Source organism: Cervus canadensis, chromosome 4 (assembly GCF_019320065.1).
Source record: "Cervus canadensis isolate Bull #8, Minnesota chromosome 4, ASM1932006v1, whole genome shotgun sequence".
In the NCBI taxonomy this organism is placed as follows: Eukaryota; Metazoa; Chordata; class Mammalia; order Artiodactyla; family Cervidae; genus Cervus; species Cervus canadensis.
Window position 1 is genome coordinate 61,190,307 of NC_057389.1, and position 12,498 is coordinate 61,202,804.

At 51.2% G+C, this 12,498-nt stretch overlaps 1 protein-coding gene across 2 annotated transcripts in view; it reads right to left on the reverse strand.

Moving 5' to 3' along the window:
• Positions 1-11,348, reverse strand: part of TGFBI (transforming growth factor beta induced) — a 33,934-nt gene extending 22,586 nt beyond the window's left edge. The window contains exons 1-2 of one of the 2 annotated variants that reach the window (XM_043465444.1): positions 11,134-11,348; positions 5,781-5,879 (exon numbers count right to left, since the gene is read on the reverse strand). In XM_043465444.1, the coding sequence (XP_043321379.1) occupies positions 5,781-5,879; positions 11,134-11,267 (233 nt within the window). In that variant the 5' untranslated portion in view covers positions 11,268-11,348. The remainder of the gene's footprint in view (positions 1-5,780; positions 5,880-11,133) is intronic. The other variant, XM_043465445.1, reaches the window with a different exon arrangement.
• Between the last annotated feature and the right edge of the window lie 1,150 nt (positions 11,349-12,498).

Sequence of the window (12,498 nt, forward strand, 5' to 3'; positions counted from 1 at the left end):
GCTGTGTCTCTTCAGCTCCATGCTCTCCATCTGATTAGAGAGGGAGCACCCTTGCAACAGGGGTTCAGAATGACTGCCAGGCTGGGGATGAGCAACCAGAAAAAGGTTGGTGGCTCTGGGCCAGAGGGCCTCTGCGAACCCCAAGGAGGCCTCCTGTTCTCCCTGCGATCCAGAGTCATAGGTTTCCGGGCCGAAGAGAGAGACCTGAGGCAGATGACCCAGGTCCTCCAGGGCTGCTCGCTTGACTTCTCCCCATGTCACCAACGCTAGCTGCTGCGCTCAGTTCTCCCTGGGGGCCGCACATATCAATAGAATAACTGGGCCGCCTCCACCTGCCAGCAGATGACTTAGGCTTTCTGAGCCTCAGTCTTCCCCTCTGTAAATGGGCTAATGATCACACTGATCTTAAAGGGTAACTGTGAGAACCAACCAGGCTAACCTAAGAAAAACACTTACCAGATGCTTGCTATTTACTAGGTGCTCAGTCATTGAGCTGCTTCTTAAAAAATCCCAGGTATAAACTTTAAATTAAAGTTAGGTTATTGACTTCATTGAAAGCCATGGCAAGCATGAAACCCCTGATCAAATCACATGTAATAAATAAATTCGCCATAACACACCCATCTAAGTTAATAGATAGGGCCCATCTGGAGAATCCTATGGACAGAGGAGCCTGGTGGGCTACATACAGTCCATGGGGTTACAAAGAATCAGACACAACTGAGCAACTAAGCACACTGAAGTTGTAACAAATTATCACAAGTTTAGTGATAGTGACTTAAAACCACAAAAATTTATTATAATTCTGGATGACAGTGTCAAAAGCTGGACTTATGAGGCTAAAATTAAAGACTGTATTTCTCCCCGAGATTCTAGGGGCGAATCTAATTTTGTCTTCTCCACATCTGAGAGGATGCCTACAGATCTTGGCTTGTGGTTACACCACTCCAACTTCAGTTTTCATTGTCATATTGCCTTCTCTGACTCTCACTCTCCTGCTTTCATTTCATGAGGACCCTTATGATTATATTAGTCTCATCAGATAATTCAGAATAATCTGCCTCCCACCACACCCCCACCCAGTGCCTTCACTTAATCAGATCTGTAAAGTCTCTTTTCCCTTGTAAGGTAACATCTTCACACATTCAGGGCGAGGATGTAGACAGTATTAGCATGACATCATTCCGCCTACTATAGGGTCTCACCTAAATGGTACATGGACTCACGTACATACTCAAGAGAACAAGGTTTCCTGTCAGCTAACCTGCCTCCAAAGAATTGATGCCTTCCAACTGTGGTGCTGGAGAAGACTCTTAAAAGTCCCTTGGACAGCAAGGAGATCCAACCAGTCAATCCTTAAAGGAAATCAGTCCGGAATATTCACTGGAAGGACTGATGCTGAAGCTGAAGCTCCAATCCTTTGGCCACCTGATACGGAGAGCTGACTCATTAGAAAAGACCCTGATGCTGGGAAAGATTGAGGGCAGGAGGAGAAGGGGATGACAGAGGATGAGATGGTTGGATGGCATCACTGATTCAGTGAACATGAGTTTGAGCAAACTCTGGGAGATGGTGAAGGACAGAAAAGCCTGGCGTGGTACAGTCCATGGAGTCACAAAGAGTCGGATGTGACTAAGTGACTGAACAAGAACAACAAAGCTGCCTGCTAGGAGTGTACAGAATGGGATTAGAACCATCAGGAAACCCTGCACAGAGAGGCATTTAGCAAAACCCTGGTGTTTGGTGTACATCAAATCTCAGTTATTTCAGAGCAGGCTGGCCATGGGAATCCAGGGGGCTGCACAGGGGACAGGAAGCAGGGGAGGAGGTGCTGCTGTGGGTCTGGGGGACAGCTTGCCATCCCTAGATGGCTTCTCACCATCCTCTTGTTTTTCTTTTTGGGACCAAGGTTGTGGGATACAGGAGGGCAAGGAAAGGAAGGGTCTTGCTCAGCTTCATCACAGATGTCCTTGGGTGCCCTTCCCGAATGAGATCTATAGGAAATAGCTCTGCTGTTTTCTATAGAACTGATGGAAAAGTTAAACCATACGCTGGCTGGCTTCAGTAGAAGTGAAATGCCTAAGCCTGAACACAGTATTGAAGAAGTGTTAATATTTCAGCCTTTGGGCAAAGCCATGCTTGCTTCTGGGGAAACGGGAGTGTCCTGCCAGCTCATCTTGGCTCTAGAGAATGGCTCCTGTTGCCTGTGAATGCTGCTGCTTGTGACACAGTGGCAAGCTTTGGGAATGGAGAACGGCCACCCCCACCTGCTGGCTCCTGTGCTGGCCCTCCCTGTGCCACGTCGAGGACGCCTGGGCTCCTGCTGTGATTATTACCTCTCCATGATGTCAGCTCTGACTTGGCTGTTAAATGGGCCTCCCTTTCACAGGGGTTCATACAAAGGGGGCCTGTTGGGCTTCCTGAGCACCATTTCCTGCACCATTGCCTCAGCTGCTGGACATAAAAATGTTACGGTAATTGATCAGATGGGGACCCAAAATCACCCTCTTTGCTTGATGAGCTGCTGTATTACACTGGTGCTCTTTAGGATCTGAAATAAAATGAGTTTCTAAGTAATAAAATTCACTTGCATCACTGAAGAGGGGCCCACTGGTAACTACTTCCTGTAATAAAACCCATGCATCAGGCTTGACAAGTAGCACCAGGACTCTTTTGGGACAATGAAGACAAGCTACTGTCTGCAGACGATGGATGCAGTGGCCTGACAGGGGTGCTGAGCGCACACTGTGACTATGCCCCTCCCTCCTCTATTGGAGGTGAAGTCAGGGCCTCCCTGCGGCAGACACTTGGCTCCAGGCTCCTGGGTCCCTGTGTGACCTGAAATGGCAAAGTCTTCACACCTTGATCCTATACTTAGTGCTACTTCATCTGCTTCCAAGTTTATGTTCTCCTATGGGTCTGGGGTCCCCTGGGGACCTGTGCGACCCGTTTCCTGTGACACTTGGCTCCCTTTCATGCCAACACACACCCCTGGCTCCAGCCTTGCCCCTGAGAAAATTCCCACTGCCCAGGCTGGCCCCATGCTGAGACGGCCCTCTTTGCTCCAACCACCACCATGCTCCCCATTTCACAGTTTGGTCCTCACCCAGGTAAATGTACCATAGGGCCCATTCTCAGATGACATCATCTGCAGCCCACACAGCCCTCTCTCCTCCCCTGCTGACCACCTATGGGCACTGAATTCCCAGGACCCAGATGGCAGCTGCTTCACGGGTTTCAGCCCCGAGGCACAAGGAAACTGCGAGACTGCTGCTTCTTAGCTCTCTCGGGGACAACAGAGATGAGTCCCTCCACTTCCCCTTTCCCTCCCCAAGTTCTCTGGCCTTCCCCCCAGTCAGCTTCACCTTCCTGCTGCTGCACGTGATGTTCCAGGGAGGGACCTTCTTATCCTGGATCATAAGGTTTTTTTTAATCAACTCATGATTTTCTATCCCCATTTCCTCTTTTTAAAGCTGCCCAAAGCAACAGCATGTAGTAGAGTTGTAGGTTCAGATCATCCCCTGTGGGTTTGTAAGATCAGCTCTGCGCTGGGACTGGGCCGGGGCCCCACTCTGATTTCCCCACCCACACCTACCATCTATCCCTCCCCCGCAGCGCCTGGGCTCCCCCATGCTCTATGGTGCTGCACCATCTCGTCTTCAAGAACGTGATGACCCGTCATCAACAACATTTGGCCAACACACAGCCATGCTGCCTGCGCCCATCCTGACACATCAGTGTAGAAGGAGGTAGGTACCAAGAGCCAATCAGCCAAGGCGACTCATTACCCAGAGCAGCTCAGCCGGGGAATGCTGAAAATGTCCCCAAGCTACTGTTAACTGGTCAGGCAAATGCTTCAACACGGGGCCACACTGAAATACCATGGCCAATGCCACCCCACTGTCAGCTGGACATTACAAGTGGGTCCCATTTTTAGGGAAACCAGACAAACAAAATGGTAGCGTCTTAAAACCCAGGGTTCTGGTCATCTTCCAAGATGTAATTATGTGGGGCCTGGCTCTGTGTTTAATTAAGTGTTTATTTTAGTTGGTAATATACCCACATGGGAAAAGTCAAAAAGTACTGAAAATTTTCTTTTTTTTTTTTAACTTGGGTACCAGAGAAGGACATGACACGTGGCATATAATTTGCATAATCTCTTCTTGTCCACAACAGCAAGAATTCTGGCTGGGGGTTTGTTCCCTCCCTAAATCTGGGAGGTGGGTCCTCTTAGCTCACTTATCTCTAGGCTTTGGGGCTGGGCTTGGTCAAGCAGGGAACCAACTGTCATTGCCTTGCCCTTGACAGGCTCACAGGATGCTACTGGTCTTGCCCCACCTCTGCAAGATCCACAATTTCCCTGATTCATACTAGGATTGATAATTTTGTTAGGACACAATCCAGTGTCACAAGTTGGGATATTTATTTCCATGTGCATTACACGGAAAGAATATTTTCCCTTCCTTCAGTTAGAGAAGACATCTGTTCCAAAGCAAATCACAAGCAATACATTTAAAAACCCCTAATACCGGAAAGGGTTCAAGATAGTGGCTCAGCATCTCTTAATCCTCTTATTACACAGACAAGAGGAAGGCCAGGTCCTCACGAGTATCTCAGGGAGCTCTGTGCAGCACATCTTTCCATCTGCAGGAGATAGCAGCTTTGTGATCTTTTGATGGTTAGTGCCAAAACAGATTAGGCTTCCCTGGAATTCTGTCAGAACACGCAGGCTGCAGGGCAGTCGTGGTGAACGCCACCTCCTTCCATGCTGTTCATGATGCTAGAGGCACCAGAAAGCTCTACTGTAACCACAGGGGGCCACAATCCCTGGCATCTCACTTCTGTTTATGTAGCTGAGATTTGCAAATAACAGCAGGTAGCATTTACTGAGCACTTACTATGTGCCAGGCTCTGAATTTAGCCTCTTCTATGCATGATTTCATTCAGTCCTCAGAACAATCCCATAAGGTAGTCCTATTGTTATACCCACTTTATGGATGAGGCAATTGAGGGTTCCAAAGGTGAAGCCAACTGCCCAGGAAGGTGGCAGAGCCAGCCTTTGAATCAGAAAGTCTGAGCCTGTGTTCTTAATATGCCATGCTGCCTCATTATGTGCATATCTCTAGGCACTCTCAGTCTTTTTCAGGGTATTTACTTTGAAATGCTAGTGGTAAATAACCCACCTGCCAATGCAGGAGACATAAGAGATATGGGTTCGATCCCTGGGTCGGTTAGACCCCTTGGAGGAGGGCACAGTAACCCACTCCAGAATTCTTGCCTGGAGAATCCCTAGGACAGAAAAGCCTGGTGGGCTTCAGTCCACAGGGTCACACAGAGTCGGATATGACTAAAGCAACTTAGCACGCACACACTTTGAAACACAGAGCAGGAACCCTGTATAAGTTCACCAATGGGTTTTCTTTCCCAGAGTCAGAGGCTGGTGGCTTCTACACTGAACCATTGTATTTGTATCATTTAGTGAGGATTAAGAAGTATGCGCACACACACAGTTTCATGTTTCTTGTGATCCCAAGTTGGCCCTAAAAAACATATCCAAGTCTTGTTAGGCACCTTAAAAGCGTAAAACAAAATCGGCCAGCTTACTGAAAACGCCACTCCCGAGCACACAGTTCTCTGACATGTGTGCACACGCATCTTCGTGGCTCTGCACACGGTGCCACCTTCCAAAAGGCTGGCCCACGCCCGGGGGCACCTGCAACCCACACACACTGAGGGCAGCCTCCTGGGTGGCTGGGTCATCGGTGGTTACAGATACTCACGTTGATTTGCCACAGATCTTCCTCTGGTACCACTGCTTACAGTTGGTGAAGTACTTCTTGTTGGTACCAATGAGCTTCTGCACAGCACACACGTTGGGGCTGAAAACAAAAGCTGCAGTGTTAGCAAGACGGTCGGCATGTCACCCGCCTCCTCGTCCTTCCCACCCCATGAGCCCTCCTGGGTCGCTAGAACGTTCTAGATATGGAGAAGATACAGTCATTTCAGTCAGCTTGGGGGTACATTCTGGTCCTCGTGATCCAGACTTCCATCATCCCTCCCAAAAATATCCCCCCGAATTCAAAAACTGTCAAAGTATATGTCATACAGTGACATCATTGCATTTAAACATTCTTCTTTGACACTGACATTTAGTAAGTATAAATAAAAACATCTAAAAATTTTTAGGCTACATGTTATATGGGTGGAGAACACCAGCTTGAAAAGAAAGTGGTGTTTGCTAAGAACAGCAGCAGCTTTGAGAGAGGCCCCCAGACTTTCTTTGTACTCCCACTCCGCACTGAGCCCAAACATCCACAGGAGTTAACCTGGCCTCCCAGCAGGCATCACTGGTCCTGTGGTCCAGGCCCCAGCACTCCCCAGGCAGCTCCACCCACAGACATCCTCTGTGTCCCTAGGAAGCTGCCTGGCTCCCAAACACACCCTATCTGGGGTGCCCACCTTGGAAACTAGCGGGCATGGCCAAGTCAGCTGCTGTCAGGACCTTGGAAGGAGACGGTCACTCACTGAACTAAGTTGTTTATTACTTGGGCCCCAGTTTGCATCCCACTCCCCCCAAAAAGCCCTCTTTTGATGTCCCAGGTGATACTCTTCTGTCCACTGCTGACCTGTGTGTGATACAGCCCTTGTTTGATGCTGGGTACGAACACAACCCAAAACTAATCAGGGTGTGTGTGTCCTCTCTTCAGCTACCCTCCAAAGAACCCTGAGGGCAGGTGTTCTGATTTGTTGCTTCTTTTATATTCTAGGTGGGGTGAAGCACCAGATTGGATGCAGAGGAACTTGGAATAGCCTTGTCAAAAACACTGCTCCCAGGACTTCCCTAGTGGCTCAGTGGGTAAGAATCTACCTGCCAATGCAAGGGACATGGGTTCAATCCCTGTACAGGAAGATTCCAACATGACATGGAGGAGCAGCTGGGTCCATGTGCCACAACTACTGAGCCTGGCTTTAGAGCCCTCGAGCCACAGCTGAGCCCGCATGCTGCAACTACTGAAGCATGCAAGCTCTAGGGCCCATGAGTCACAACTACTGAAGCCAGCAACTTGCAGCTAAGCCTGCCTGCTGCAGCTACTGAAGCCTGTGTGCCTAGAGCCTGAGCTCCGCAACAGGAGAAAGCACCACAGTGAGAAGCCCATGCACCGCGACTAGGCACCGCGCCCCCTGTTTGCAGCTACAGAAAGCCTGCGTGCAGCAACGAAGGCCAGAGAACTTCAGGTATATCAATTCTAAATACCAATTCCTCTGATACTTTAAATATAATCAAGAGCCATCATTTGAGATGCATGGTCTTTTCCAGGAACTTGGTCAACTCTCAAATACTCAGAGTCAGCTTATTGGGTGGGAGGGAGGGCACACGGACCCTTTAATCCTCTGCCCTGTCTCTTCCGCCATATGGATGTCACGTCTTGTCCAGTCTGTGGTTCACCCCAGGCAAAGCTGAGTGGGCCAAGGAGGCATAGCAAATATTTGTGAGTTACTGTAGGGACCTGAGGGCAAGAGAAGCTGAGGCTGGAGAGGAAACCTCAAGCCAAGGGGGAGGACAGCTCCTACCCACTTACTCCCAGCTGGATCTGACCAAATGCCCACAGCCTCCAGGGGATTTTTACAGAAGACCCCTTGTTTCTCAGTTCGCTGCCTGGTATTCACAGCTTACAGCAGTCCCCAAATAACCCTGCGAGAGTCCCCGCTGGCCACACTCCAGCTGGAGGTACTGTTTATTTCTGTACAATTTCAGAAGTTCTATGTGACCAAGCAGGAAATAATTACTGTCGATGAATTCTCCGCAACTCTCCGTAGGCGTTTGGCGAACCTTCAGAGTCTCTGGTGGATGTGGTTCCAACATTCCTCTGTAGACTGTTTCCACTGCTCCTGTCCTCTGAGACAGGAGCGGAGGCTGGGGGTCCCTGTGACCCACTCCCTCTCACATCAGGGTGGGAGGGGTGGACTGTGTACACAGGAAATTTACACTGAAGTTTAATTGACATGAGCACCCCGTTTCTGGGCCTTCTGCCTCACGCACAACAGCTCTGCTATTCAACTTGGATTTGAAACCAAGTGCTTCAGAAAATGCAGTCCAGTTCTGGTTGCTGACATTTGGAAGTGTGACTGCATTTTTACTTCTCTTTCAGTATTGTTGTTTTCCTTCTCTATAGCAACATAGATAACAACCGGGAGTCGAGAGACAGCATCACAGTCGCTACTCTCCCAATAACTTTCTGTCTCTGGACTAAGTGACTCCACGTCACTAAGCCACAGTTTCTCTATCTGTAAAACGGGAACAACTACCCCAGAGCTCACTGTGTTGTGGTGAAGATGAAAGTAAAAGTGGTGATGGATAAAGGATGAGCATGCTTGCTAAGTCACTTCAGTCATGTCTGACTCTTTGTGACCCCATGGACTATAGCCTGCCAGGCTCCTGTCTCCATGGGATTCTCCAGGCAAGAATAGGAGTGGGTTGCCATGCCCTTCTCCAGGGGATCTTCCCAACCCAGGAATCGAACCCACATTTCTTATGTCTGCTGCATTGGCAGTCAGGTTCTTTACCGCTTGTGCCACCTGGGAGCCAAATGGTGAGCAGGTCTCACTTGTTATTTCTTCCTTCACGTCTTGTGAAGCACACACACTACATTTCCTTAACAAAAGAGCTTCCCTTTCCCTTCCCACCAGTTCTTATTTTGAAAGAGGGCTGGAGTTTGAACAAGGCTATCCATTTTGCACAGGGTACCACCCCCATGGGCTAAGCCAGGCAGCCTGTGAGTTTTCAGGGACCGTTAGATCAGAGTAAACGCAACTGCATCTGCAACCGTTTGTCACAGTCCACCTGCCCGTGTGTGCAGACTTTACTGCGGGGAGGGTGCACACCTGGGACTGCTTAGCCCATCCTGCCCATCACAGACCACTAGAGGCTTTTCCAGTTGCCCTGCAAGATGATTAGCCTGCAGGGTGGGGGGAGGGAGGGAAGGGAGGAAGTTGATCTAATAGCTGAAACTTATAATAAAGAGTATTTGCATTAAAAAAACAAACAAACAACTATTTTCCAACTGGTCTGTGGCTTTTCTGGGCTTCAAAGGGAAGGAGGTTTGTTACAGGGGTGGTTCCTGCTGGAGACCCATCAACACCTTTGGGAAGCTTCACTGTGGAGTGCCGGGAGCCACCATCCTAGGTGACAGAAAATGCTATGGATGCCTTTTCCTGACTGAGTGCCTAAGAAGATAGAGAGGGAACAGAAACCTCCCAGGAGGGGCTGTGGCACTCAAACAGGATATAGTCCATTGGTAGGAAAGGCAGAAGGACAGTGAGCTGGGCAGAGACAGTGAACATGCCAGCGGCTCACATTCTGACTTGATGCTCGTCCCCTCCTTGTCTCTCTGCCCTGCCGCCCTCACCTTTCTGTACCCAGCAGGAGTCAAAGGTGAGCCTCTCACTTCCTGAAAGACCCTGGGACATCCCACCCCCGACCCCAGGCTCTCCTCTCTCCTGCAGGGTGTGAGGCTGAAGCATGGCCTGAATGGCTTTCACTCTGCAGAGGGGCCAGACTCACTACCAACAAAGTCCCCTCCCCATAGCCCTGGCCATCTGAAAGGCCAAGTAAGACCACAGGCACACACAGGCAGAGGAACAAGGACACTGCTCCCAACAAGGGGCCACTTCTAAGGGCAGGGAGTCAAGGCTTTGTAGAGCCCTATGGAGTCAACTCCAATCACTTCCAACAGTGAGTTCTGATCTAAGTACGGATCTGCCCAGTCAAAGGGTGATCTGGGCACGAACTGTGAGCAAATGCCAGACCCAAGGGCACTTGGGCTGTGAAACAACTCTATCCACATATGCGCTAAGTCGCTGCAGTTGTGTGACCCCGTAAACTGTAGCCCACCAGGTTCCTCTGTCCATGGGATTTTCTAGGCAAGGACACTGGAGTGGCATGCCATTTCCTTCCTATCTGCATATGTGTGTGTTAGTTGCTTAGTCGTGTCCGACTCGGCAACCCATAGACTGTAGCCCACCAGGCCCCGCCGTCCATGGGATTCTCCAAGCAAGAACACTGGAGTGGGTTGCCATTTCCTTCTCCAAAAGGAACTATGGAAAGAAAGAAAGTGAAGTCGCTCAGTCATGTTTGACTCTTTGCAACCCTATGGACTGTAGCCTACCAGGCTCCTCCATCCATGGAATTTTGCAGGCAAGAGTACTGGAGTGGGTTGCCATTTCCTTCTCCACCTATCCACATACAGTTCTATCTAATTGTCACAGAAGAGTTGGTGTGCCCAGGTAGGCAGCAAACCCTGGCTATATGTCAAGCAGGATGGTTGAGTTTGGGATATAGAAACAAGCCCACCTCTGCCTGGGTCTGGGCCAGGGTCTTTACCAGGTCAGACCTGCTGCCTGGGTTTGCCCCTGGAAAACCAACACATCTTCAGTGTCTCAAAGGAATATCTGCAATGATAATGTCCCAAATTTACAAACTCAGCCAGTGTTTTAAGAGTGGTTCCAATCCCAGCTCCCATACATACTGCGGGACCGTGAGGAACTGATGTGTCCGCTCCAGACTCAGTTTCCCCATCTGTACAGTGTGTGTGACCCCCAGCACATTCTCCTGTCTTTGTCCAGCAGGGGAGCAGATGCTGCCCCTGCTGTGCCTGGAGGGCCCCGTCTGGTGCCAGGTGGTGGGTTTAGGGCCTGGTGGCCTCAGATGCTGAGCTTGTGTGGTCCCAGTATCACATATGAAGGTGCTGGACAGGGACCTGGCTGGACTGGAACCCGTGCCCTGCAGGCTGGGCTCCCTGCCTGCCCTGGCCACCTTCCCACGGTGATTCTGCACAGACAGCCGCCAACTCCTATCTGCCTGGAGAAGCTCAAAGCCCGGGATCCGGCTCACGCTCTCGGCCTGAGTGGAGGTCCCAGGTCAGCTCTTCCAGGCGCTTCCTCCACACAGAGCCTCCTGCTGACTTTCCTCCACCCTCCCCACTTCCCTCCCTCCATCTCCTGCAGGGCTGGTCCCTCCAACCGTCCCACGCAGCGGCCTGCTTTTGATTCGGGCTTTGTCCCGTACGCCCCCAGCTCGCTCCGACGGTCCCCCCGACGCCCGGTCCCTTCGATCCCCTCTGGGCGCCTGCTTACCCATGCTGCCGGCCCCGGAGGCGGCTGTGCTGCAGCACTAGCTGGTAGGGCGACCTGGCGGGGCCCGCCGGGGTGGCAGCGGGGCCCAGGGCCAGCGCCAGAGCGAGGGGCAACAGCCGCCCGAGGAGCGCCATGGAGAGAGAGGTCGCGCAGAACCGACGGGCAGGCGAGTGGTGGGGGAGTGCGAGCGCCGCTGCGGCCGCCGGCAGGTTAAGTAAGCGGAGCGCAGGGAGCCGCCCGAGGGGAGGGGCGGGGAGCCGGAGGCGGGCGGGCTGCGGGCTCCCCACGCCCCCGCCTCCCTGCCGCCCCGCCCACTCCCCCTGGGCGCCCGACCGTTCCCTTCCAGCCCCTCTTTCCCTTGTTCCCCGGCGTTCCCCAACGGGTTCCCCGGCACCCAGGACTGCAGGGCCTACTACTTCACTCCCTCCTCGAGGTCTGTGAGGTCCTGAGCTCAAAGATGCCTCACGGTCTCAGGTCATGCTGATTTCCCCAATAGTCTATCCAGCACATCTGTTTCTGCATTCCACAAGCACCCCTACTCTCCCCCAGGCCTGCTAACTTTAAGATGGATAAGGAGTAAGCCTTATGACTGACAGAAGCCAAAACAGAACAAAAAGACAGGTTTTGTTAGACGCCAACTGGGAACTGTGGGGGGGGGGCGGGAATGCCACTTTAGTACACACTCATTGTTTGTTTTATTAGACATCTGTATAGCTCTACATGCCAGAAAGATGCTGCAAAGAGATAGCAAAGATTTTTGTCCTGGAGGAGCTCAGAGAAAGTAAATAGTCACCTGGGAGGAGGTAATTCACTCAAGCACCTATTAATCACCCACCAATTATCTGGCACTGCTAGCCCCAGGAGACAAAGATGGATGAGTGAATGAGATCCAGGTTCTTTTCTTAAAAAGTTCACAGTTGGGAGACCTGTGGGCCAGTCAACAAAGTACTCTGGAGAGGGGCATCTGGGGCCTTGGGTGGAGGGGCAGGAAGTGACACCCGTTCCCTCTCTCAGCTGGAGTGATAAGGAACCAGGCAAAATGGGGACATTCTGGGTTCTCAAGGTGTCCTGTTGGCTGAAGCATGGGAAGTCAGAGATAGAGAGATGGGAAGGCATGGCACAGGATGCAGACCTGAGCTCAGAGTCCTGCAGGGGTGATAGAGGAACAGGTCAGTGTCGGGAGCAGGCTAGGAGAGGATGACATAAAATAAGGCAGGAGGTGGAGGGTGGGCATGAAGAGGGTAGCACGCTGAGGTGTGTCTAGGAGGTACCAGCCTTGGCAGAACTTGGAGGCTGTACCCAGGGAGTGTGGGAGGAGGAGGACTCACAGATGACTAAGGTGCTGTTGGCAGGGGCATCTTGGTG